Source organism: Oreochromis niloticus, linkage group LG22 (assembly GCF_001858045.2).
Source record: "Oreochromis niloticus isolate F11D_XX linkage group LG22, O_niloticus_UMD_NMBU, whole genome shotgun sequence".
NCBI lineage: Eukaryota > Metazoa > Chordata > Actinopteri > Cichliformes > Cichlidae > Oreochromis > Oreochromis niloticus.
The window spans coordinates 13,923,818-13,951,122 of record NC_031985.2 but is presented as its reverse complement, the minus strand read 5'-3'; the positions used below and the strand labels follow the sequence as shown (position 1 = coordinate 13,951,122).

The 27,305-nt window shown below is 40.3% G+C and overlaps 2 protein-coding genes across 4 annotated transcripts in view; both read left to right on the top strand.

Annotated features, from left to right (window-relative positions):
• The window catches only part of kiaa0319l (KIAA0319-like ortholog), a 36,187-nt gene extending 23,935 nt beyond the window's left edge, over nt 1-12,252 (top strand). For 2 of the 3 annotated variants that reach the window (XM_019350619.2, XM_005452749.4), the window contains 11 exons: nt 29-152; nt 1,426-1,558; nt 1,777-1,925; nt 3,809-3,960; nt 4,093-4,231; nt 5,591-5,750; nt 5,884-6,026; nt 7,621-7,743; nt 8,002-8,092; nt 8,200-8,291; nt 9,027-12,252. In XM_019350619.2, coding sequence (XP_019206164.1) covers nt 29-152; nt 1,426-1,558; nt 1,777-1,925; nt 3,809-3,960; nt 4,093-4,231; nt 5,591-5,750; nt 5,884-6,026; nt 7,621-7,743; nt 8,002-8,092; nt 8,200-8,291; nt 9,027-9,223 — 1,503 coding nt within the window. In that variant the 3' untranslated portion in view covers nt 9,224-12,252. The remainder of the gene's footprint in view (nt 1-28; nt 153-1,425; nt 1,559-1,776; nt 1,926-3,808; nt 3,961-4,092; nt 4,232-5,590; nt 5,751-5,883; nt 6,027-7,620; nt 7,744-8,001; nt 8,093-8,199; nt 8,292-9,026) is intronic. The other variant, XR_266287.4, reaches the window with a different exon arrangement.
• A 1,804-nt stretch (nt 12,253-14,056) lies between these two features.
• cap1 (CAP, adenylate cyclase-associated protein 1 (yeast)) overlaps nt 14,057-27,305 on the top strand; it is a 15,053-nt gene continuing 1,804 nt past the window's right edge. The window contains exons 1-12 of the mRNA XM_003447180.5: nt 14,057-14,212; nt 20,274-20,378; nt 21,002-21,102; nt 21,674-21,751; nt 22,187-22,330; nt 23,900-23,985; nt 24,524-24,629; nt 25,206-25,389; nt 25,830-26,011; nt 26,130-26,253; nt 26,432-26,514; nt 26,870-27,013. Of these exons, the coding sequence (XP_003447228.1) occupies nt 20,276-20,378; nt 21,002-21,102; nt 21,674-21,751; nt 22,187-22,330; nt 23,900-23,985; nt 24,524-24,629; nt 25,206-25,389; nt 25,830-26,011; nt 26,130-26,253; nt 26,432-26,514; nt 26,870-27,013 (1,335 nt within the window). The 5' untranslated portion in view covers nt 14,057-14,212; nt 20,274-20,275. The remainder of the gene's footprint in view (nt 14,213-20,273; nt 20,379-21,001; nt 21,103-21,673; nt 21,752-22,186; nt 22,331-23,899; nt 23,986-24,523; nt 24,630-25,205; nt 25,390-25,829; nt 26,012-26,129; nt 26,254-26,431; nt 26,515-26,869; nt 27,014-27,305) is intronic.

Here is a 27,305-nt window from a genome sequence, read left to right as displayed (position 1 = left end):
TAACGGTGGCATATACTGTACTTTTCAGGGTGTACGGACACCCATCCTACAGTTGTCGGCAATGCAAGAGGGAGACTACACCTTCCAGCTGACTGTGACGGACTCAGCTGGACAACAGGACACTTCTCAGGTCACCGTCATCGTGCAGCCAGGTAAAGAGCTGGAGAGTTCATGCCACCTCAGCAGATATCACTTCCCAGCTCTCACAGCTGTCACACATTAGCTCAGGATTTTTCAGTGTTTGTTCAGCTCTGAGCTATTGTTCACCATATGGAGCGAATAAATCTCTTTAACTTGACATCTAAGAGATGCCGTATCTGCTCGCCCTTTGTCTCTCCCAAATTTACACATGAAGTTCAAAGAGCAAATTGAGCAGCAGTGTGTAAGTCGCTATTAATTTGTGACCTTTTATGCCGTGTGAGGAGGATGTCGGCACTTAAACTGCTCCTGTTTAGCAAACAGTGAAGGATAATCATATGAGGGAGCAGAGTGCACTCAAGGTGATAAGCACTTTGTGGACTGGAAATCTAGTGTTTTATGTTGGACCTCTAATGTGAACACTCAACAACAAGGTCAAGGTCTGCTAGGTTTAGACCAAGGCAATCATGTGAGTCATCACACCTGAAAGATGTGATGGTGTTATTAGTCAGAATCTAATTCCAGGTACTTCCTTTATATCATAGAAGGGTTTTCGTTACATTGATGTTATTACATTAGCTATGTTATACTAATAATATTGGGTTTTCCTTCATCTCAAGCTAGCTCAGCTTGAAATACTGGTCAGTCTGTCCAAATCGCTGAAAATTTCAGTATTGACCCCCCTGAATATCCAGAGCTTCCTAGTTTGAGGAGGTCTTTAATCCTGCTCCCCAATCCAGGTTTTTCTGACAGTTATTGTAGTTGTGTGCTTTAGTAGCTCGCATAGGTTGTTTTTCCTCAGCTCTTCTAAGATCAGAGGAAACCCAGCTACTTTTGACAACCAGCATGTAAGACTGTATATAAAAGCTGTCCGTGCTTACCATGATGTCACACAGCGGATAACGAGGTCCCATTTTGAGATGTAGATGTACCTTTTTGCCAGTTGACCTAATGAGTTGCAAAATGTTCCCCCAACTGTTACTTACAGCCCTTACTTTAGTACTTTGGGGATCTACTGATACCAAGAGCAGATCCAATGTTAAGTCAACAAACTATGTTTCTGTCTGTGAGAAAGAACCAATTCACACATTTGCAAAACAACCAAAGCACTGCTACAGATGCATTGTAAACATAGAACAACATAGATTTAAATAGAATGGGTTGACCCGTTGTGGCCTTGGCCAGTCAAGCTGATCCAAACACCAATACTGAATCGGTCCTTCTATACTGTAATTTAGTGTGGTCCAAATAATGGATTTGTGTGTGTAATTTTCACATTTCATTCAGAAAATAATAAACCACCAGTAGCAGATGCGGGACCTGAGAAAGAGCTGACGCTGCCAATGGATCACACCACACTGTATGGCAATAAGAGCCACGATGACCAGAAGATAGCCACCTATCACTGGACAAAGACCAGGTCAGACAAATATGGATTAATGCAGTTTGTATTTTTTTGTTGTTAAAGTCTAGAATTATAGTTTATGTGATACCTCAATCATAGTTACTGAAAGGTTTATAATTTAAAACACTTAACAGGTTTCAGTCGCTGTTATTAACGTTTCCACATCCTCTTAAATTCCCCTTTTCCCTCCCTTCATGTTTCGCTCTTTTTCGGTCCGTCTGTTCCTCTGCCAGTGGTCCCGATGGTGTGAAGATTGAAAATGCAGACAGCGCCGTTGCCACGGTGACAGGTCTCAAGGTCGGCACATACGAGTTTACCCTGACAGTAACTGATGATAGGAAGCTGGAGAGCAGCGACACTGTCATGGTCATCGTTAAGGAAGGTACGGAGTTGCGTGTTTGTGTGGGTGTGGACTAAGACTTTTCCTTTGCATTTAAACTTTTTTTAGTTTAATGTTATTTATTTAGCACCAAGTGGAGGATTTCTTTTTTCAAATGAGCTGCTGGATATTTGATTTTCTCCCTGGGGATAAATAATTTATCCATCCATGCATGCAATGAATTCTAAACATCAAGTCTTTTTATATTGGAAGGTAAAGAGCCTACAGTGCTGGAGAGTGCAGTTAGTCCCCTTGGAACAGCACTTGGTAACAGTAGAAAGGAAGAACTCCCTTTTAAAAGGAAGAGACCTTCTGTCGGACTAGTCAGTTATCCAATATGGGAAAAAAAATGTTCTCTCGTTCTAGTCCCTATCTCTATCCAGCTCTCATTGTAGCCTTTTGGATCTACTGAAGGATTTCTGTTTAGAACAGCCTGATTAAAATGGAATTACAAGAATGATTGTGCAATATTGCTAAAATTAGGATCTGTTTATAACCATTATCTTAGAATGCTTATTGGTCCTTTAAACGTAGGAGTGTTTTCCAACTATTACTTTAGGTGCCATTCAGAGGCCTGTTCGCTGTACATGTTTTGTTTTGTTTTTTTATATAATGCCAGATCAAAGTGTGTGTGTGTGTGTGTGTGTGTGTGTGTGTGTGTGTGTGTGTGTGTGTGTGTGTGTGTGTGTGTGTGTGTGTGTGTGTGTGTGTGTGTGTGTGTGTGTGTGTGTGTGTGTGTGTAGTGACGCTAATCTGGATTTTGTTCAGATCTTTGAACCCATGGGAGAATTTGATTAGGAAAGCTGGAGATTATTGTGCACTCCCATTATCATTGACCACAGTATAAATATCAGTACTGGAAACCATAATCGGGTGGAGTAATGAGTGGAGGAAGCAACAAAGAAGGGGGGAGAATGTTCACATTAAAGGTAAAGAGCAACACAAATGTGACACACTCATTCATTCATTCATTCATTCATTGCTTGGAAAACAATGGTAGGAAACAAAATGATGAGTTACTTTTGTCAAGTCAAGAGGGAATAACTAAGTCTAATAATGACTCACAATATTCTCCAGCTTTTCTTGTCATCAGTGCACAAAATGGAACTGGTCCCCACCCTTCCCCCTCCTACAAATATTGCACAACAAAGGTTGGGCTGATTTCCGTTAAACAATTCTGGTAACTCTTGATCTTGTTTACAGTGAACAGACCTGTGACTAGCAGGTTTGACCTCATGGATGTGTTGCAGTAAAATCCAGTCTTACAGCTGAAAAACTGAAATATTCCGCCTCAAACCAAATCATCAGCAGTTTAAACCAAATAATGTGGCGATCCATGTGCTAGAACAATGAGAACAAGCCTTCTGTGAGCTCATCCTGTTATAAACAAGAGACTGTGCTATTAATGGGAAACTGTCCACAGGGAGTGACAGCTGCACAACAATCATAAACATGTGGAAATGGTCTCGCTATAAACATGCAGTGAAGTGGTGTAGTTGCATATAAGCTTTCAATTCTCTGAATATTTAGAGGGAGAAGATCTAAGGTCTCCTGTAGATCTGAGTGATCTGAATGTGCCTCAGTTTGAATGAGAAAAAGCATGATTGTGTTACTGAGATGCTGTTTTTGTTTGTGCGCTGCTTTCAGACAAACTGTAGGGGTTTCAAAAACACGGGACACATCTTTTTTGTAAGTGTGGGATAGGTACCTAAATGACATCAGTCTACAGCACATATTGGTGTCAACTAATCTATTTAAACTGTGTGGTTTATTCTCTCTAAAATACTGTAGCGCATGTACCAAATTATCAAGGGTGACCAGCAGGCGGCTCTAACAGAGACGCATTGAAAAGAAGTTTCTGAAATTTTAATGTTTTTTTTCTCCAGAAAAGGACCAACCGCCAGTGGCTCATGTTGTGTCGAGTCCACCCATCTCTCTGCCTGTCAGGACTGCCACTTTGGATGGATCTCAGTCCACTGATGACAAAGGTGGACTCAGCTACCTGTGGACCAGAGAAGACACCAGTCCGGCTGCTGGGGTGAGACGGACCTTTATAATCTTTAAATAATGTTAGTTCTGGTTTAGTTTATAGCAGGGACCATGAGATTTATAAATAAGTAAAAATGTATTCTTTTTGTTTGTTTGTTTGCTCCTTTGTTTTGTTTAATAGGATGTCCTGAACAACTCCGACCACCAGGCAGTGCTGTTTCTTGGAAACCTGGTGGAGGGCAAATACAGCTTCATCCTGACTGTAACTGACAGCAAAGGACAAAGCAGCAAGGGGAGGGGCACAGTGGAGGTCAAACCAGGTAAGCAGACCTACAAAAACATGGATATGAACACAAATCCCAAAGATATACTCATTATTTTCTACAATATGTTTGTTTATTTCATATAAAAATTACTAAAGAGAATACACATTCGCAAAAACAGTTCAGAAAACACATCAAAATAAAAAAACGACTCAAAATGGGCTCAACTGTGACTACATGTCATTGGTCCACATATAGTTGAGTCAAGGAGCCTGTGTTAACTGAATAAACAGAAGGCTGCTGGATGGATGGAGGGGCAGACAATCCATTTTAGACTTTAATAAATTAAACAGCCAACTGTTAGAATAATCACACAGTGATGGTGATTTTTTTTTTTTCCTATGGTGAAAGGACAAAATTATATCAAAATTGATATGAAAATTGATTCATATCAACCAAAAACACCACTTCTTTCTTATCCAGTCTGTATCATTTGGTTTACTTTTTTTTTAATCCAAAAACAATCCTATAAGCTACTTGTGTAGAAGAAAAAAAAAACACACAACTTTGACCTTCTGGATCCAAACCAAGTAGAAACTGCTTTGAATCAAGTGAAATTTCTTTTGAAATAATCTTCTTATATGTCACTCTGACCCCTTCCTAAAATGTTTTAATCTTTTTCCACTGACTAAACAAAGTATGCACTTGTCTGTCAACATTTACTGCATACAGTTTGTCTGGTTTATTTCATACTGATTTAACTGATTTACCAGGAGTTGGATATCTATGTATTAACCATTTATAGTGTTAGAGTGAAGTGTGTTGAACTTGTTCAAGTGTAAAAGCTTAAACATTAAAAATATTTAAAAACCTCACGGTTTGGGGAAAAACTGTACATTTATTATTATAGTATAGCAACTTAACTTGATACTGATGCACTGAAACCCTAATAAAACTGCTGATTATTTCCTGGTGATCAGTTTTTTTGTGGTGCAGCATCCCAATAAAAGACCTGTGGTTTCTATTCAGGCTTTTATTTTGTAGCCAGATAAAGACTCAAACGAGGGGAAAATAAATTCTTGTGATTATTAAAAGACATTGTGGAAAAATATACTGAAACGCAACTGCTGCTGGTTTATCTTTTCTTCAAACAACTCTGTGCACACAAATGATTTCCACACAGCAGGAGCCTCAACAACCAGCAGCAGAAGGTTGAGCAGGTCAGCACAGCATACGGTGCACAGACACACACTCGGCCAGAAACTAATCCGTCACTTGGCGCTCTGGACTCTCTCCCAGATTTCAGGGAGTCAGATGGATCCTGCAATCTGGCCGTTTTCCTCATGTCACTTTTTCCGTCTCACTGTCACCTTATGTGTCCTCCCTCTTCCCGTTTTTTTCCCGTCTCTCCATCAGACGTGCGGGAGCGTGACCTGGTGGAACTGGTGTTGGAGGTCTCCGTATCGCAGGTGTCCCAACGTCAGCGCGACATGCTGCTGCGACAGGTTGGGGTTTTACTGGGTGTGCTCGACAGCGACATCATTGTGCGAGAGATCAGTGCGTTTAATGAGCACAGGTGACTTTGTCTCCAGATTTTAGACATGTGTGCAAACCTGATGATGAAAGTCATGAAACCAACTGTGAACAGAGCAGGAATTATCCTTTGACAGTTTGTTTGTTTGTTTTCCACCCTCTTCCTCCATTCTCAGTACTCGTTTGGTCTTCCTGGTGTCCGGCGGCCCAGGGCGCCCTCCGCTGTCTGGCCGTAATGTTGCACTCGGCCTGCGCAACAAACTGCGTAAACAGAAGAATGACTTCCTCATCTTCAAGGCCCGACGAGTGGATACAGTCAGTGAGTAGCACACAAACATTACGAAATGGAACAAGCAAAGGGAAAAAAGAAGTTTGATGCTTCTATGTTATAGCAGACTCTAAAGGCCTTGGGTTTTGGACATTCAAGGTCACAGTTGCATTGATAACCCTCGGGTACTACACCATGCAGGTAATGAGCCCCTGGATACTCTGGAAAACTTTCTGGATCTTGATTAGTTTCTGATAAGTTCTTGAAATCATCAAGACAGTGTGTCCCAGTTTTTTTTGTTTTTGTTTTTGTTTTTTTTAAAGATATAGTGCAAAATGTAAAAATTTGTCCTATTATTAGATTCCTCCTAAAAATTCCTGGATGCATATTTTGGTCTGAATCGACTCCTAAAATTAATCACTGCTAAGATGGGCCAGACCTCACTTCTGCTAAAATATCAAAGCTGATTCTTCCTTAGCATAATTTACACTTCTGTGTCTATACATCTGTGTAGATTCTATAACTTGGCCTACATTAGAGGTTGATGTTGATGTATTTGTTCCTATGCATCGTGTGCCTGCATAGCTCTACAGCTTTGTTGTCAAATTGTAGCTGTGGGGAGGTTTCTCTCTTTAAGTTGATGAGTTTTCTTTCATTAGCTGTCACCTGACCAAACCAATCAGTCGTTGGATGTTGTTTTTATGACGTACATACAGCATAAATTTAATGCAGAAGAATAAATCTCACCGGATTCATCATTGAAGACTAGATGTAACCCTGACCTAAAATCTTATGTTTTGGGTGGGTCATTATTAAAAAAAATATTTTAATGTATATTTTTAAAATGTCTATTCTTGTCTTTGATTTCCAATCTTTTTTCTTTTTTTTTCAAAAGCCTAAAATCACATATTTTGTCAGCAAAAGGTTAAAATAAGGCTTCATATCAGATCAATTTTATTTATCCCAAAAGTATGGAAATTACTTTTACAGCAGCTAAACTGATAAACACAGTCTGTAAATAAACTAATTTAGCTCAATAAAACAGAATATAACAAAAAAAGCTCAGTTTGATGAAAGAAAGATTAAAGAGCTCCATTAAACAGAACTGAAACAAAAAAGTCAAATAAGGTTGATCAAAAAGTAAATAACTGAATATAAAATAACTAAATGGCTCTATGAGGTAAAATAGCTCGATAAAACAAATGCACTAAAACAAATAAAATAAAATAAATTAGAATGAAAATAAACTTACTAAATGTAGCAAAAATAACGGCAGTAAAAATTTGCCTTGACATTAAAGTGTACACAGAGTGTAAAACATGGTGTACTCATCACAGATAATGACTCAGTCCTCACAGGGATACGTTTTTGAGTAATCCCACTTACAGACAAACCGAATTTATCACAGACACTTCCTGTTTAATGCCATAAACCATAAAAATCAGACTGTGTTATTATTCAGTCATGCTCGTGTAGTCTGCAGTCTTTGGGTCGGTTAATGATGCAATGATCAAAGTTTTAGATTTCCAAGCTATTTCTAAGTCATATATATATTACCAGTTTCTTTAGCACTTTAAATCTGCTGTTTACCACGTTTTAAAGCTCTGACGGTTTATTGAACATTGCTGTCACTCTCCCTCCTCAGTCTGCCAGCTGAACTGCTCCGGCCACGGCGAGTGTGACTCATTCACACGGCGCTGCGTCTGTCAGCCTTTCTGGATGGAGAATTTTATCAGAGCTCAGTTCGGAGACGCAGAGAGCAACTGTGGTAAGAATGGAGGCATTACAGTAAAATATAGAGTCGATAAACAGAAATCAATAAATAATCCATTTTATTGTTGTGAAAATCTGGTCCGGCAGATTATTATTTTAATTCTGTTTATTAGAATCAGAATAATCTCTGTCGCTGTATTCAGGGACGCACGGCGAGTCTTTTTTGACTTTGTTGTCAAAGCTGCCTTGCATTACTTTAGAGGGCTGTTTTAATATTTCGCACTTTTATCACATAATTTTTTTCTGTTTTCAGAGTGGAGCGTGCTCTATGTGACGATAGCATCCTTTATGATTGTGGTTGCTGCGGCAACATTTGTATGGGGGATAGTTTGTTGCTGCAAAAGGTGAGTTTGTTACCTAAATTCTTTTTTAATATTCTGTCAGGATTATTGTTAAATAACTTTATGGGGGTAATGGTCATTGATTTCCTGTGGGTTTATTTTCCTGTAAGGCGTAAGAGCAAAGTGCGCAGGAGTAAAAGTCGATACAAAATGCTAGAAGCTGACGAGCAGGACTGTTTGGAGCTGCAACTGCCAAGAGCTGGTAAGCTGGACGCGTTAACATAAACTCACACCACCGCCTGCATTTAGCCCGTTAACACTCACCAAAACAGGCAGAGAGTAAATTCTGCTGCTTCTGTATTTTGACTGGAACTTGAACATCTTGAATCAAATTTTACAGAGATAACAGCGATACCAGTCCTTCCTTACTTTGTAATAAGATTGCATGCACAGCTACGGTTTTTATTTTGTGTGTTTTTCTAAGATTATTTGTTTGGGCCATTTTTTTCCCTTTATTAGATTAGATTAGATTAGATTAGGAAAGTATATAGACAGGAAAGCGGGGGAATATGCAGAGCAAAGGGCCGCAAGTTGACCCGAGTCGATGCTTTCAGCCTTTGTGGCATATCGCAGCATGAGCTAAACACCGTTTTCCAACTTTAGCAAAACTTTTTTTTCCTTTTTTAAAATGGTGAGTGTGAATGTTGCTAGGTTAGTCATATTTACAGTTAATTTACACAATGCTCTTCAAAAATAGCTGCCCAGATAAACACTAAAGGTGTTAACAAATGGTAAGACTCGACCTTTTCTTCTTGTGAAGATTTCTTTTGATAAGCTAACACTGACGTAAATGTGTAGATAATGTTTCTATTTTAGCCTCAATACAAAAAAAGTGTTGTTTCAAAAACTTAAAAAGTTAAATTTTCTGCATAGTCGATGTTTAGGACAGCTCCATCACACTGTTTCTTTCGCTTCTGTTCTCCTCTTCCTCGTTCAGCACGCCTGAAGCCTGTTCCCGCTCCCACTTCCTCTGCCCTCATGCACTCGGACTCTGACCTGGACAGTGACGAAGGGCAGGGCGGGATCCCGTGGACGGATCAGGAGCGCGGGCAGCTTCTGAGGCCTCAGAACGGCTCCCTGAGGAACGGCCAGGGGCCGGTGAGGGCCAAGAAGCAGAGAGAGGAGCGGCTATAGCAAGAGAGGAGGGGGGAGCTCACAGCTGCCCTCACACAGCTCTTCCCCTTCACGCCTCCTCTTTCCCCTTCGTTGGTCTTCAACACAAAAACCTCACACTTCTCCTCCGTGAAGACAAACTGGGAAATAGCCGAGTTGGAAGAGGGAGAGAGGAGGAGATGCTGGAACCGTGTTGTCACACTGTCACAGAAAAAACACCACGATACTGAAGCTTCCCTGCACCCACACTGAGCCAGAACGACGTGAAAAAGAAACTGCCATTACACTGAGAACCAGGGGTGAGCACTGTGTTTTGAATGATATAAAATATTAATTAGACCCCTATTATTTAACACAGAGACATAAAGAATGTAGTGCTGCCCCTCTCCTGCTGCTGGTTTATAAAGGTTGGGAGACTGTGTGAGAGGAAGTAACTCGAGTGACTTTTTAAGATGAGGAAAAACAAAACTGCTTCAGTGACACGAAAACCAGCCACCTGACACGCTCACACCTTGCCTCTTGTAGACACGCATGTACAAACACGTTGTATTCACGCCGTTTCAGGTCGACCTGATGCTACCAAACACTGCCATTTTTAAATTAATGGTTAACTTTGCTCTGATTGTTTCTGTTCATCTGAAGCAGGACGGAGAGGAAAAAAAAACAACAACAACAACAACAACAACCAAAACTGATCTGAGCTGCCAACGGCTTGGAGAAACCACCTCAGAAAATATTTTAAATAATTTATGTGCATGAAGAGCGACAGATTGCAGCTCTGGTACAACCTGATACGATTGGCTGCATGTTTGTATGTCAGGTGTATGTGTGGATTTCTGTGGCTGCTGTGCCAAAAGATGTTTCCTCAGAGCAGTTTGTATGCTTTTTTTTTTTCTTTCTTTTTTTTATGTTTTTTATGAACCCACAGAAGAGTCACAGTGTTGTCAGGTTTTATTCTGAAGGCTTCTCTGTGGATTAAATTACTGGAGTACACAACTGTAACAAAGGTGGTCTCAGCAGGGAAGGCAGTTGGGAGAAAGATGAAGAACAGGAGATGGAAGGACGGAACGCTGCTTCCTCATCACCCTGAAGCCCTGAAGACCACAGAGTTTTTGTTACTGTTTTTACAAACAACCTTTTGGCTGTGATTAGACATGGATGCACTTTGATTTTAATGTCTGCTGTCTCACTTTGTCTCTTGTTGGTTTAAAAAAAAAAAAGGGAGAGGGTTTGTATGTGACGGTTGAAAGTTGGGAGGTTCAGCCATAAACGCAGGAGGAAGAACGTCCATCAAAGTTATCCAGTGAAGAAAGATAATCAGACAGTGTTAACAATTTTAAGTTCATTCAGTCTGTGGTCATATCGCTGAGATATTTCTCATAAAGAGCCAGAGGAGGCACAGCACTGGGATATGGACAGAAGTCAGTAATGTAATTCTCCATGTTTTAGGGTGTGTATTTTATTTTATTTTATTTTATTTTTTAATCCTGGGAATAATTTTGCAGTTTCTGTGAGATTATAGCAGCCAGTCGTGTTTTATTTGCTTCTAAAGAGGACAAGCATGCCTTTTTTACTGTTCCTTTTTTAACAAACTGAATGTTTAAATCCATCAAAAAGCCAAGTCACAATTCACAATATCGTTTTTCTGGATTTAATGGTATTCATCCTCTTCGGTCTGACCATTAAAAGATCTTCTTTTAAAGTGATTTTGATGTTATGAAGTTGGAGTAAAAGTCCACAGGCCCTGTGCTGTGCAAAAACACAGATCAGTGTTTTTTAGCAAGGTTAAAAAAGTTAAATCAGTTTATTTCTTTCAAAGTTTAAATTTTTTAATTATAGTCAACTCTGTGTTTTTTGAACAGTGTCATTATTAGGCATACAGAAACATTAAGGGTTTGTACTATAATGGTTGTAAAATTAAGATATCTTAAAGTTGATGGAGGGTTAAATTTGGATGGGAGCTGCAGATTTCAAGCTGACTCGAATGTGAGGAAAATCTTTGAAACGGTTGATCAGAAAAGTTAAAATAGGTTTTCTATTTTCGAATGTAAACTTCATTTAAGTATAGGAGTGAGCTGCGCATCCGATCGGAGATAAAACTGTACTAAATCCCGAAAACAAATTATTTCTTCCCACGGACAGGACATGAGCAGGAGGTTAATCTGAAGGATGTTTGCGTACGCTTTGAGCAGATTACCAGAAATAAACCACAAACGGGGCCCAGCAGGAAGGCTTTGTTTGTTCATCAGCAGTAATCTGAGGTGTTTCTCGGCTGGACCGTACCGACAGACAAACTTTAGCAGAACGACTCTCCCAATGTATCATCTCACAGTGTGATTGCTTTGCATGCAGAATGTGAAACTGACCCCTGTATGTCCTCATCTGGAGGCACACTTTTCTATGTTTGTTGCTGAATGTTAAAAGGGTACATCATTGATTCAGTTCAGCTTGTACTCTGTGCGAAATAAGCTGGGGTTTGTTTTGTTTTTTTCTCAAATTACTGCAAAAAGTCATCTCTTGCCGATGTTGGATCTGCTGCACTAAATGTGTTTTATTCGCACTTGCTGAATTTATCGGGCCATCTTTTTTTGCCCTCCTGTGGGAGGCAAATTAAAATCAAGCACACCCAAGTGCCAACAACATCAAACCACTGAAATAATCTCATATTGTCTTCATGTTTTGTTTTTTCTTTTTTTTCTTTTTTTAGCCAAATTGTTCTGATGGACTCATCTTTTTTTGGTCTCCCAAAGCTCCTTTTACAGTTAAAAGGAGGACACAAAAATGTTGCATTTCTTCTGTTACGTTTGGGATTTGTTTAGATGCAAGTGAACTGACCTCGACTCCAAGAGTCCACTGTGAAGGCAGAGATAAATGAGGAGAAACTGTTAAATGAAAGGGGTGTAATTGTTTGTTTTTGTTTGTTTGTTTGTTTTTTGTTTTTAGTATTTTAATATTAATAAAGTTTTAGTGAAGGATGACCCCTTTTGTTCTGTGATCCTGCTGATGCAACTGGATAATGTGTAAATTAAAATTAAAAAACAAAAAAACAGTGTTGGCTTGTTCTTGCATTGTGTAATCTGAGCAAAATTACCTCTGATTAAGGTAAAAAATAGACTTTTTCTTTTTCTTTTTGCAGATCATCACAAAGGGGCTTTCTCTGTGTCTTTGTATTAGTTGTTTTTCTCCACAGCCTGCACAGTTCAAAGGAAACGCCTTTGTGTGATCTGACAAAACTTTGTGGGAAAAAGTTTTGCCTGGAGAAAACTTTTGGGGTGTTTGTTTTGCTCTGAAATGGAGATGAGTCCTTTTTATATTACACAGAAATTCTGCTTTATCACCTGGTTGGAAAATAATTTAATTTCTTTGTTGCGCTTTCATTACATATTATAGGGTCGGTATAACAATTACTTCTCTGATTACAGGGGATCCAAACACCTGTGTATCGTTGGACTGATCCTCTGGTTGGTCTTTACATTTACTTTTATAAACCTGCTGCCCTCGATGGTTTGTCCTTTGCACATTTTGGGAGATAATGGAGTCCTTAAAAGATGATCATTGAGGTCTTCCTTCTCAGTCCTGTTATTCCTCCTCACTGTGGCCTGATGTCTGTTTATAACACTTCCTATCACAGGATGGATATTTATTTTTAAGACTAGACAAGTGACATGTAAGATAAATATAAATGTTTAAACAGTTTACATGTGCTTTTAGGTGATCTCTGTGAAAATGTGGCTTCTTTATTGAAATCTTTATTTTGGCCAAAAAATAATTAACATTTAAAAAATAAGGTAAATAAGAAGACAGGATAAATATTTGCATGTTTTCAACGTCTCTGCAGTCAAAGTTTTGCTTCTTTTCTCAACTACTCATAAATACAGTGTCTTAAACATGAAATGGGACAAATTATGAATGTGCAGCTGACAAATCTGTGTGATGCTATCATGTCGATATGGAACAAGATCTCTGAGGAATGTTTCCAGCACCTCCAATTTCACATAAATACAGTGTCTTAAACATGGGACCGTAGAGAATTCATATTTATGTTATCATAATGTTTTTTTCTCTTAAAACACTTACATTTGAGTTAATTCACAGAAGTATGATAGTGGCAGTGATCACCAGCTTTCTTCAGTGAGTGAATGAGTGTGTGGTGCTGATGATCCACAGCCACACTCCAGGAAGGGGGCCTCTCAGGAAACCTGGGAAAGACTCTAAAAGGGTCCAGCTCCAGCAACACTTGTAGTGTAAAGAACAGCTTTATCACTTGACCAAGTAATAATTAATACTTGGCAACACAAGTGTTGCTGGAGGTGGGCCTTTTCAGATTCTCCATCCACCTTGGAAGTAGGTGAAGTGCTAAAAGCATCTTTAGTGACTCCACACGCATAATATGTTTTTGTTTGTTTGAATAAATGTGGGAATAACTAAGGGGAATTATTATATCCCATTCTGTGTAAAACAAACACTAGATTGTTTGGTTATAAGAAGAAGAACCCTTAGTTGTCGCCCTTATTTGAATCAGTGAAGTAACTTTATTGCTTTTGTGCACATTTACACAGTTGTGTCCATGTTTTCTGTATGTGTGACAGCTTTTTTCCAGTCTGTAAAGTGGGGCAAACATGTCCAGACAAGAAAAAACACCACATGAAATACACAACTCTGCAAATGTTCGGAGGAACTTCTCCTTTAGAGGCGCTGCCCCTTCTGTTATTTTTATGATGTCATATCTCACTGCCTGCAGATATGTTGTTACGAGAGGAAGAAAAGTACTTAGTTCACCTATTTTTTTCTCCCTCTGTCTCTCTTCGTATATTGCTGCCCTCTGCCTCTCGCACTCCTTATATGGGAAAGGAATTAGTTGCGCGAACAAGGGCGGAAACGTGGCGCGGTGAGCGCTGGGTAAATTCAGCGACATACAGGAAGAAAGAGACGAAGCCCAGTCTGCTCACTGCACACTCCCACAGCAGCGACAACATAAAGGACCGAATCACTGCTCGACCAGTTTAGCAGGTAAGCAGCCGGTGTGCTGTCTTTTTTGGTATTTGCACTGCGGGGTTTGTGAGTCGATTAACGGCTTTCTGCAGAAGCGGAAAATCAAATCTGAGACCAGAGAGAGAGAGCGCACAGCCGCTTCCTCCTTCACCGAGAATCATTCAGAATTTACATCTTGAGATCGGTGTGATGCTAACGCAGCCGGCTAGCCGAGGTTAGCCACAAAAGCTGACGCTGGTCTGACTTAAACCGTTAACATGTCTGCAGCCCTGTAGTCAGCCTTTACGTCTTGCTGTGGTCTCTTATTAAAACTGGAAACTTCTGTTTTTTGTCTTTTTTTTTTCTTCCCTCCCCTCCTCTGCAGAGTAGTGCAGCATTAGCTGACACAGGGAGGGGTGTGTGTGTGTGTGTGTCACAGGAGAGAGAGAGGGGGAAAAAAATCCAGGAAATAGTCAAACTGACAGCAGACGCTCAACAGCAGGGAGGGGACGTATAAAAACACCACCCCAGCTTTTTAAATATGTGTCGACTTTGAATAAGGGGGTGTAATTAAAAAAGAAGCAGTTTATCTGGGGTTACGTTAGCTAGCTCTGGTTGTCGGCGTTAGTGTTGTACCCCCTTTAAATGATTTCTAAGCGGTGTAACAGCTCTTCAAGACGGATTAACGCTAGTTCCTAATCTGTAACTCTTCAGGACACTATAGCGTTACTTGAGAAAGGTGTTTCTTATCCTGAAGAGCACGAGTACACAATAAAACTCTTTCTTTTCCCACTCATGTTTAACTGAGGTTTGTGTGGTGGGGCTAAAGTTGTAACGGCTAGCTTTAGCCGGTGATCGCATTATCAGCAGCGGCTTGAGCGCGATTTGGTTGAGCTTTGAGCCCACCGAAGTAGGTCTGTGAGGTCGCCCTGCTTTCCATGTCTGCCACGGTTACAGCGTTTCCCTATGCAAATAGATTTGGAAGAAAAACTAAGGTTGCAAATGCAGGAGTGGACGCTCGCTCCTTTATGTCTGGACGTCTTGCCCCCAGGCAGACACACACACGCTCACACAGGCCTAACTAACCTACTTCACTGCCCCTGCATGCTGATCTGTGCACAACATATCTTCCTTATGCACAACAATTGAGGTCGATGAGACCAATTTGACAGGGATATAGTTGTTATCCTGATACAGTAATAGACAGATTTCAGATTTTTAGTTACAAAGGTATTATTCATTAGTACAATACACTAGAAGACTAATGAGAGACTGCCACTCCTCATCTAAAGACTACTTGGAATTTGTAGTCAGACGTTATGATTTTGCATAGACTGGGGTCACTATTTGCAAGTAGACAGGTAGATTCCTTTTAAAATAATTTCCCATAGTGCACTGCGTGGAAATTTACAAAAAGCTAAAGTTGCTGAAGGCAGACATGGGAGCTTTTGGCCACACCTGCTCTTGTTTGTGCAGTGGTTTGTTCTGAAAAACCAGCCCAAAAGGGAATAAAAAGGGGAGTGAATGCACCTGTTGGTTGTTGATGGTACTCATGTGTTTGAGTTTTAATATTTGCATAAGTTGAGACAAAAAAAAAAAAAAGAAACGTAATATGTAAACTACGTGAGGAAGACCACGCTGATTGAGCTTTATGATCACTTTACACCAAATGATTGAGATAAGAGCATGCCACAACTTTACAAAACTCTGTTTTATTGCAGCATCAGTCATTTGTTTGCACTGTTTGAAAGTGGTGCCTTCATACTCCTGGTATGAACTACAAGCTTCTATAATTGTACATGCTACAGATTTAGCTTTAATCTAAGGAAAATAGAACTGAAGGAATGACTCCCTGGCTGCCGTCATGTCTCTGGTTTTGTCTTCGTCTGTAGCGTTTCCTTGGTGGTCAGCACTTGGCCCGAACCTACTCCGCAGCTTTGCTTTGGTGCACATAAAGAAAAATAAGCATTTGAAGTGAAGTAACAGGGCATCCAGTAAACTCAAATGTGCTTTGCTCTGGGATTTGCAATTTGCTAGATATGGATAAAGTTTGTTAGTGTTGGTGTAAACAACAGTTAGCCATCTACAGGGCTGGGTTTGTATTGTTTTTTTTTTTTCTTCAGCTGTTACACCACTTAGGGGCCGCTCCCTCCCTGTGCTGCAGGTGAGTCATGTCTCATGAGACCAGGAAGTGCTGGACTCTGGTATATGCAGGTATAAATGCTCACTGCCGTGGTGCTAAACAGAATGTGGGTCAAGGGTAGAGAGGGCTTTTGTTTCCTGCTGTGATCTAATTCATCTCAGAGTCTGCTGCACAAATTAATGTGTAACTCTCTGTGAAAGACAGAGGAAAAGGGGAAGTTTAGGTATTGTGTGCTTCTTATTCAGTCTGCTGTAAAAGGAATAAATATTGCAGTCTTTTAAAAATAACTTTATATAATGTCTTGCCACCTCACCTGCTGATAACTCTATTGAATGGATTCATCAAACGGCCTCAGGGTTGATATAATGCTGTACATGACTGCCTCTCCCTGTTAATGATCAGAAATCAAGTCGAAATGCTGTAATTATTTTTAGTGATGCAGTATTTCCCCTTTATTTAACCAGGACGTCTGACTGAGGTAGGAGTCATGCAGACTCAAAGCAATATTAAAACTGCAACAGATGTAACATAAAATACCATATCCACACATGATATACACCCACATTAAACCCCCCCCCACAGTAAGTTGGTTCTTGAGGAAGAAGATCCATGCATCTTGTTCACCATGTTCCTTATGATGGTTTTAAACAAGCTTTTGCATTTTTTTTAAATTTTTTTTTTTAAGTTTAAGTTTAAGATGCGAGGTAAGAAAATGCTGTTGTCGTCATATCTGTCTGAAACGTCAGCAGATGAACAATCAGCTGTTTGGAAGGAAAAGGGAAGTATACAAAGGTAAACTAAATGACTGCTTTAGTGACCATAACTCAAATATCAAAATAGTTACTGATTATTTTGCTGTCGAGTGATGAGTAACTGTGGCTAATTGGAACAGTATTGAACACTTACAGCCATATTCAACATTGAAATTAGTTTTGAAGCCCATTGATATGACTTAAGAACGCTGCTTCTCAACATGAAGGATTTTACAAGGTGGTCACAGCCAAAAATTTTACATCTCAGTCATTTGATATGTAAAGATTTCACTGAGGAGTGAAAGTGAGATGTTGGCTGCAGCATTATCTTGCTCATTAGTGAGAGTGGTCTGTGTGGATCCATTCAGCGACAGTCAGGTATAAGGACCCGAGACTGGAGGGGCTCTCAGTGGCCCAGGTAAGGGCAGTGTCAGCTTTCAGCTGCCTCATGTAATGTTAGCCTTTCTCTTCAGGTGTGCGTCTGTATCTGTGAGTACTCCTTTATGTGTTAGACTTGGATTGGAGTCAGTTAATCATGTCTTTTGAATAGTTAAATCAGGAGTATCCGTGTGTGTGTTTTTGCTCCAAAGGTGCTGCTGACCTTAAATTGTTTTCTTGTGCGATGTACTTGCATGTTTAAAACTCATAGCTGGGATCTCTCTGTAGTAACTCGCAACGATCTACATAGCTTTACGCAGCAAGTTCTGGCCTGCTCTTCCTCTTTTGTTACTCAACCTCAACACTAATAGGTGGATTTTTCTGTGACTTCCTTAAAGCTTGCAAATGTGCACATTTACATCTTTTGGCTCCATTTATACAAACAGTCAAGGGTTCTGTCCATGTGGTTGATTCAGGAAAAAACCTTCATTATGTTTGTGCAGACGGTTTGATTTCCGACTGAAATTCACTCTGTGCTGTTTCTTAATGGGAGGATTTTATCATTTCCTGACATCATGATAGTAAAGCAGTCATTCCTGTTATACTCCAAAGGTGGAAATGTAGGTGTAGGGTTATCCAGAAAAAATGTGCAAAAGTCACATTTAATTGCGTGATGTCTAAGCATCAGGAAGTGTTTTGACTCTAACGTGGTTTTTTTGTTTTTGTTTTTTTTTGTTTGTTTGTTTGTTTTGTTTTTTTGTAAAATTAAATATTTAATTAGCTCTCCATTTCAGAGAAAGGAAGACAAATAAAAACAGACAAAACTTGAGTTTACCTTCAGTTGTTTAGCTACATGTGATCACTAATGAAAGGCCAAACTTTCTCTCTGCCAAAGCAAGAGGCAACAATGTAACCCTTGTCATAAAAATGTTGGCCAATCAGAAGCCATCTGGTGGTTGCCAGGGAGTGACTGACCAGTCTTCAGACCTGACTGAAGCTTCAGTATATGTGCAAGTGATCCATGTGAGCCAAAAGCTCAGGCTTTAGAGTACTCTAAATACTCAGTTTTTCCTAATATTGGCTCTTGGTGACATCATTGGCTTCATGGTGTAGTTAACACATTCACCTTATGCACAGATGATCCTGGGTTTGACACCCGGGAGGAGACACAAACCCGACTGTTATACAACATATTTCAAAGAAAAGCTAAACAAAGGTGCTTTACAAGCTAAGATGGTTGTGATTTTAAAATCACAACCATAAAAAAGGAAAGGAATAAAATGTTAAAAGTTTAACAGTGTATGGGTGTTGCTTTAGCAGCTGGTGCATTTTGGTGTAGTGTCTCTGTGGATGTCCCCACAGAGCCTCGCGCTCAGGGCTGATGGAATTTACTCCACATGAACCCAAGCAGACTGTCGTGTACTCATGGAAACTTTAACCTGTAGTGTAACCTAGGGGTTAAGAGTAGAGGCTAATCTCTTTATCTAGTACTCCTGTGAAGCTGGTACTGTCTGGTTTTGTAGTAAGTCAGAAAATTCACGATTATAATTTAAATCTGTTATTGTGGTCATTGAGTAATAGTGGTGTGGAGGGGTATATTATGTTGGGGGTGAGGTCTAATTAATTTGATGGATTTATTTATTAAATGAATAACTAAATGTCAGCACTATGTCAGATGGGGGAAGGATCCAGCTGTTTACCGTATGGGGCTGAAATGTTAGTTATGACCTGTAGGAGGTTGTTATGCATGCAAAATGTTGTTAAAGCTTTTAAAGTTTCTGCAAAAGCACCTGTTGGATTAAGTTGTAGGAGAAAAGAAAAGCTTCAAATCATCCGTCACTGATTATATCCTATATTATAATTTTTAATATTGACAATCAGAAACATCAGGGTTTTTTTGTTTTGTTTTTTTCCCACAGTTTCTGGAGAATATTGCTATGAAGGAGCTTAAGAGCGGCAATAGAATAGCCCTTCTATTCTATTGCCGATATTCTATTGCAACATGATCTAAACCTGAAATATGGGACTTGTTGAAGTAAATGCGCACATGTAAACTTGTTTCTGGCACAAAAGACAAATACGGGCAGCATTCAGAGCACTGTTGCTGTTTAAATTTTTTTTTTTTTTTTTAATTGCAGTAATTTCCTTCACTGCCTGTCCCAGGTGTAATCGAGGCCCCAATTAACTTGAACAGAAAGTTCCTATGAAAACAGTGTTAACAACAACTGTGTAATAAACACAAAGGATTTGGTGGCTCGTTCGGGAAGAAGTGACCTGTAGATGTAAAAAAATTCACAAAAAGAAATCGACCTCTTCTAAAGTTTGGTTTAAACAGGCAAACCTTAAATGAGCTCCAGCTCATTAAAAACTTAAAACAACACCAAGAAGCAGAGGATGAGTCAGGCTGTAGAGCCAAATGAAGTCATTATAATATGTTGCATTGTAGTTTTAACACAACAAAAACAGGTTCTGGGATCACAATGCTGAATAAAGTTGTTTTGTTTTTTGTTTTTTTATTTGAAACTGATGAAGGATAAACCGAGTGCCAGTTTAGTGGTTCAGTTAAGTCTATTTCTGTAGTTCTGCATGACTTCACTAATGTAGGTTCAGATCAATGCAACCAAGCACTTCTAAAGAAATGCATCCTCCTGTCTATGTTAGTATTGACTAACTGTATATAAATGGGACAGATCCATGATCGTTTTCATCATGATTTCTTTCTTTCCTGTGTTTTAGTCCCTGGGACCTCCCTCCCAATAGTGGTGACCAGTGTGACACAGCGAGCCTTTTTATTAAACACAAAAATGTTGTCCTCTCTTCCTGACAGATATGGCAGAGTTGGCGAGTCTGGTGCAGCGGCTGGAGGTGGCGGTGGGCCGTCTGGAGGCCATGTCAGGCCCTGGAGGCAGCGCTGGAGGTTCAGATGGAGGAGGTATTACTGTTAAAGAATACACTGAATAATATGTGTAGAGTTCAGTGAGTAAAGTTCGCATTAATACATGAAAATGAATCACTGCGCTGAAGTCAGCTTCTGAGCTCACAAAAGCCACTAGATTATTTTGGCACATACGATGACTGAGTGGGGTCATTTATCACTAAAATGTTCTGATGTTGTGAATTATGGCTTTCAGTCAGTTACTGTTGGCGTTTACAGCTAGGCTTCTGCAGCAGTAGATTTAGCTGGCCTTGGTGTGTTAGCCATGGTTCACTGCAAAACATTGTTGTGCTGTGCATTACTTGGGGAATTTCATGCAGATTGGACAACCCGAGTAGTTGTTAGTAAAGATATCCGTCTCACATTAATGTAATGTGTGTAATTTATCCACCTACAGTTTAGATATTCCGCCTACCTGCTGTTTAAAGTGTTTTCAGTTGTTGTGGCTGAAGTTTGCATTTGTGTATCAAACGTCAGCTCTCTCTAATCTGTTTCCCTAATCTGCCTCAGTGTTTGCTAGATTTGAATCTGAATTGAAATGTCGTCTCCCCCCCCTTTCCATTTTTAAAGTCTTTACATTTATGTTTTTTTAATCCCTGTGGTCTTCTTTATCTTTGCAGCTGTATCTGCGTACGTCGAGCGCTTTGATGAGATCGTCAAGGGTCCTCTGGCGGAGTACCTCTCCCTCAGCCAGAAGATAGGGGGCGACGTCCAGAAACATGTAGGTCATGAGTTCAGACATTACACATTTAAATGAGGCATTGGTCACCAGTCCTGCCGGAGCTGAGTTTAATTCTTTCCTAGGAAAGATGATTCCTGAAGGGTTACTTTAACTGCAGCAGCCATTTTTATATATATTTACTGGCTACAAGTAAACATTTCTTCTTTCCTTATGAGCACATTGCAGGGTATCTTGGTTTATTGCCTCTACCTGCAGATCAGAGGAGCAAGTGCAGCCTGTGGAAGGACTAACGCAGCCTTTTGTTTGTGCTTCATGCAAAACTCTGCAGGGAATCTCTTAATTGCAGTTGACGCTGCTGCTTTAATCGCTTCTTTTATACAGCATTGTTTTACATTTACAGTGGCATTCCTCATTTTCCAAGTCATGTGGGGTTTTTTTTTTTTTTGTTGTTGTTGTTTTTGTTTGCTTTTTTTATTTTCCCCGTTGACAAGACTTGAATGTTTCTAAATATGAAGCCCCTTAAAAGCAGTTTCTGTTAAAAAGTGTGCGTAAAAGATGATTAAAAAAATGGCACAATGATAAATTAATGTAACTTTTTTCCCTCTTTTAGGCAGAAATGATGAAGCAGGGGTTTGCCACTGAGAGACTGCTTCTCATCAAAGCCTCCACTTCCCAGAAGCCCTCTGATGTGAGTTAAACACACTCTGTAATTGATCTTTCAGTTGAGCAAGCGCCGCATTGATTGATTGGTTTCAACTTTGTGCATTATTTATTGTGTTCGTCTGCAGTTTAAATGGACGAACCCCCTTTTTCTTTTTTTCCCCTCTCTGTACAGGTTCTGTGTTGTGATATTTCTGCCTCATTATATTTAGATTTAAAAATCTGCTGTAAAGATTAAATATTCAAGCTCGGCTTAGTTGTGATGGAGAAAGCTTAGCGGGATTATTGGCCTTGTTAATTTGCTTCAGAAGTTGGAGAATTTGAAGAGGGTTTTTTTTTTTTTTCTTCTTTTTCTTCCTTTTTCTTTTTTCCTCCAGTTGTTACTCAATTCAATACAAATTCTTCAGTTTCAGGTATCTGCTGATATCGAGTGCTAAACTTTTGTCCTTTGTCGTCTCTTCAGGCAGTTTTGACGACTCTCCTGCAGCCCGTGTCCAGCGTGATCCAGCAGGTGCAGGCGTTTCGGGAGCAGAACCGCAGCTCGCCGCTGTTCAACCACCTCTCCGCTGTCAGCGAGAGCGTGCCTGCCCTTGGATGGGTCGCCATGGTGAGTGCCCGGGCTGAGAGAGGTTAACGGGCAGGAAAAGAGCTGTTTTGGCACCACTCTGTGTGTGTGTGTGTGTGTGTGTGTGTGTGTGTGTGTGTGGTGTGTGTGTGTGTGTGTGTGGTGTGTGTGTGTGTGTGTGTGTGGTGTGTGTGTGTGTGTGTGTGTGTGTGTGTGTGTGTGTGTGTGTGTGTGTGTGTGTGTGTGTGTGTGTGTGTGTGTGTGTGTGTGTGTGTGTGTGTGTGTGTGTGTGGGGATAAATGAGTGTATAATGGGCGGAAACAGGCCTTTCTTTGATTCTGTCAACAGTCTCTGATGAGCGACGGTTTCTTGGCTGACATTAAAGCACCAACAACAGAGCTTTGCTGTTACAGTAAATGATTCACTCATTGTTTGTGTTGTTTTTTTGAGACTTATGAATAATGGATCAGATTTTCAGATACACATAATGAATGTCTTCATTCTCTGTCCGCCTACCTCTGTATCTTTAAACTTCTCATTTGCTTTGCAAACCATTTGTGACAGCAATACATATTTCAGAAGAACAGTCATGCTTTTTTTTCTTTCTTGCTAATGAGAGCTAGACAAGGAAGCTGATTAACTGATTAATACGTCTATCTTATTTATTATTTTTAGTCATGTTGAGACTGATTTTTCTGACCTTTGGACAAAGCCTGTTTTTGCAAAGCTTTTGGGTGTAGCTTATGCCAGTGGGATGGATTAGTCTTTAATTAAAGGCTTCACTTGTGGGGAAGCAAAGATTTTCATTTCTCAAAATGTTGAGCTTTAGTTTTATATTTTCCCCTTTCTTCAAACGTACCCGACTCCTCTGCATCCATTTAATCTGACTGTAAAAGACAGACAGGAAAAACCTGGCCCACAGAGTCCTAAATGAAAACAAAACAATAAGAGGCAGGAGGCATGTCAAAGCAAATGACTGCAGTGATTCTCCACTGCTGTTTAAGTTGATTTTAATAATGTTTATTTCATCAAGTGACCTCTATAGTGGTACATGTCAGGTAGCTTGGATCTACCAGCAGTCTAAATGCTGACATGCTTGTGCTTTTAAATTGTTAGCTACAGGTTACAATTAAACTCTTACTAAGTTCAAACTCAGTTATCCAGTGTTTTTTGTTTTGTTTTTTTTAATTTGTTTTCTTTTAACGTTCTCTGTGGACATTTGGACTAAATGGCTTCCCACCCATGATATACGAGATAAGACTGACTCTATTTATCCCAAACTTTGGGGAAGTTCCTGTGTTACAGCAGCCAAAAACATTAAGTACAACCTAGACCAAAATGCTTAAACAAAGTGGACTGGAATGCTCAGTAAAATAAATGCAATATGACAAAACAAACTGGCTCAGTTAGGCAAAAACTACACACAGGGATGGAGCCATTAAATGCTATAAAATGTTCAAATTGAGCTTCTTGTATAGTCTTCAATGTGTAAAAATAAAATGGGAGTAAATAAAATCCACTAAAACATTACACAAAAGGGTAAATATAACACAGCAAATGTGAATATTTATGTTTTACGAAATGAATCTAAACCTTTTTACTTCGTGTCAGGCTCCCAAACCGGGCCCATACGTTAAGGAGATGCAGGACGCCGCCACGTTCTACACCAACCGTGTGCTGAAGGACTACAAGGACAAGTCAGTAAAACTTCCACTATTAAAGCCTGTTTTCCTCATTGTCCGCAGCAGATGGGCCGTCCAAATTCAATTTGGATACAAAGCTGCTGGGATTTCTTCCACAGTTTGTTCTTATCATTTTAAACTGTATCATATGTTTTTATTTTTTTTATGTTGAAACGTCTAATAAACAAAAGGGTCAAAAGAACTTTTAAATGTAGCCAAGCAGTTTGCTCGACCCATCTGTCTTCCATCCTTTCCTTTCCTTTTTCAAGTTATGGTACCCCACGGTTTTACTGAGTCAGCACTGCCACATGATACGCTGAAGCATGTTGGTGGCAGACTTCCTGGATTTAAACTAGTAATAAAAGCCTGAAAGTGAGGCAGACTGTTCGTGCTCTCAGCTCGTGTTCACATGTCATACAGCAGGCAGTTAGTTTGCACAATGAGAAAATCTGAAATTAAAAAAAATAAAGTCGTGTTCTGAGTTTCAAGTAAAGGAAGAATAAACTGCTAGAGCTAAAAAAAGATGCCATAAAATCATGCGTCGTCTTCACAGGGACAAGGTGCACGTGGACTGGGTGAAAGCCTACATCTCCATCTGGACTGCGTTGCAGCATTACATCAAAGAGCACCACACCACCGGACTGACCTGGAGCAAGACTGTGAGTTTCCATCAAAGGAAGGAGGAGGAGAGGGGAAAAAAAAAAAAGGAAATTACTGCGACTTTAAACATAAAGAGCAGCTCTCAAGTGATCAAATGCAACCTGACACATGAATTAACACCTTTACCTTAGGGCCAGGTTTACTAATACGTTGTGCCAGTGCAAACTGGGTTTTGGCAGTAGAAAAATTGTACGGTCTGTACTTACAGAGTTATAAGGTTGCATGTAAGAGGTGGGAACTCTGAGATATCTGCAGCTCACCCTGTTGCATATGTGTTTCTGGGAGTTCCTTTCTTGTGCTGCCCTTGAGCACGAGCTTTTAGGGTGCAAAACAATCCTGAAACTGAGACTCAGAATAAACTTTAACTTTGTGTGTAAACAAAAATAAGGCAAACACAGGGAGAAGGTGGTGTAACTGCCCCTGAAATGCAAACAGTCTGGTTTTAAATTGTAGAGGAGACAATTACTCCAGAGTTTGTCTCATGAGTGTGCTCTCCTTTGTCTGCTTTAAAGGCTAAAAGTGTCCTTCATGACCTCCATTCACCCTGCTAACAGTTTTCTTCTCTTCTTCCTCAGGGTGCAGTAGCTTCAGCTGGTGCTGCTCCACACAGCGCTCCTGCTGGCGGTCCTCCCCCACCACCCCCTGGACCCCCTCCTCCCGCTGACCTGAGCGGACCCGCTGGTGGCAGTGGGGACGCAGGCGCTGATAATCGGAACGCCCTGTTCGCCTCCCTCAACAAGGGCTCTGACATCACCCGGGGTGGGTAGCTACAGCTCCAACCAACAGCAATGAGAGGAGCTGATACTGTTTTTCTGGCCTCAATTTTGAGGATTTGAGTGCAGCAGTTAGAGATACATGAATCAATACAAAAAGGCTTTGGTGAAGTAAATCATGTAAAAGAGTCTCCTCTGGTCCTTCTTTCCGTTTGTAGATTATTACTCTGTGTAAGGAGTAGTAATCTGTATTGATGGACCTCTCTGGACAAATAAGTTGATAGCAGAACGTGGTATGAGGGGCAGACGGTGTATTAAGACTGACCTTTTTATTTCGGTTATAAACTTTTATGCTCATTTACACTTATTAATGTATGGGTTTTATTTATTTTTGTTATCACATAAATTAGATGTGGTTTGGATGAAATAACGCTCCCTCTCTCTCAGACTAACAGTGCGTGTTTCATCTCTCCCTGACCTCTGCAGGCCTAAAGCATGTGTCCGATGACCAGAAGACCCACAAGAACCCCAACCTGAGGAGTCAGGGCGCTCCGGTGCGCTCTGGACCAAAACCCTTCGCTTCAAGCGCCACCAGACCTGCTGCATCCGCCACACCAACCCGTACGCTCCCCCCTGTGCTGGAGCTGGAAGGAAAGAAGTGGAAAGTGGTACGTTGAAGGGGCCAAAATGACCAAAATAGATTTTTAAACTTGCTTCTGGCTCAGACAAACTGATCTTTTTTTTCTAATTCTTTTTCTCCATTTTCTTAACATTTGCTCTCTGCAGGAGAACCACGAGGGCGCTCAGAACCTGGTGATCAGCGACACTGAGCTGAAGCAAGTGGTTTATGCTTTCAAGTGTAACAAGAGCACCCTGCAGGTCAAGGGCAAAATCAACTCCATTACTTTAGGTAAGAAAGGAAACTCGCTCCTCAGAAACACACGTTGAGGGCTCTCGTATTGCCCCTGATATAACGCCCAAACATTTATTTACATTTGCCGACACAGCCGCCATAAGTGAATAAAAGGCAGAATAATGAGCTCAGTGCTTAGAAGATTCTCTTAAATATACTTATTTTTCTCTGACAGACAACTGTAAGAAAATGGGCCTGGTGTTTGATGACGTCGTGGGCATCGTGGAGATCATTAACTGCAAGGATGTCAAGGTCCAGGTGTGTACACGATTTTTTTGTTTTTGTTTCTTTGTTTCTTTTCTCTGGGTTTGTTGCATTTCATGAGATCACTGAATGATTTTTGCTGCCCCGTCACTCTTCAGCTCTTTGTAGTTTCTATGCTGAGGATTTATACATTTTTCATGAACTCTGTTTATTATTCATGTAGTTAAATATTGGAAACTGCAAGCTGCTCAGTTTTTGGCAGCTTCCCTGTCAGCTGGGTGCAGTGTTGGGCTTGAGGAGATTTGTAGAAGCTGATTGTAGATCGGCGTAGTGTATCATCTTCCTGATAAAGTTCCTGGCTTTTAGCCAAAGGGTCTAATGTTTATTTTTCCCTTTTTTTTGTTTCCAGGTTATGGGGAAGGTCCCAACTATCTCCATCAACAAGACAGATGGCTGCCACGTTTATCTGAGCCAGGACTCTCTGAAGTGTGAGATCATCAGCGCCAAGAGCTCAGAGATGAATGTGCTGGTACCCAACAAAGACGGAGAGTTTGTGAGTATCTCTGATTTCATTTGTTTGGCAGAGGAAGTTTAACCTGACACAAACAGGACCTCACCTGACTGTGATAAGCAACCTTACTGCTTCTGGTATTTTTGGCTTTGTAAATGCTGTCATCACTAAGTTTTCACTGCTGCTGCTTTTATTTAATCCTTATTTCAACCAGAAAGTCAATTGAGATTAACATCTGTTTCTCAAGGAAGACCTGGACAAGTAGGCACGTACCTCAAATTTAACAATCAAATATACTATGAAAATGAAGTGAAAGAAGTCAATCGAATAATAC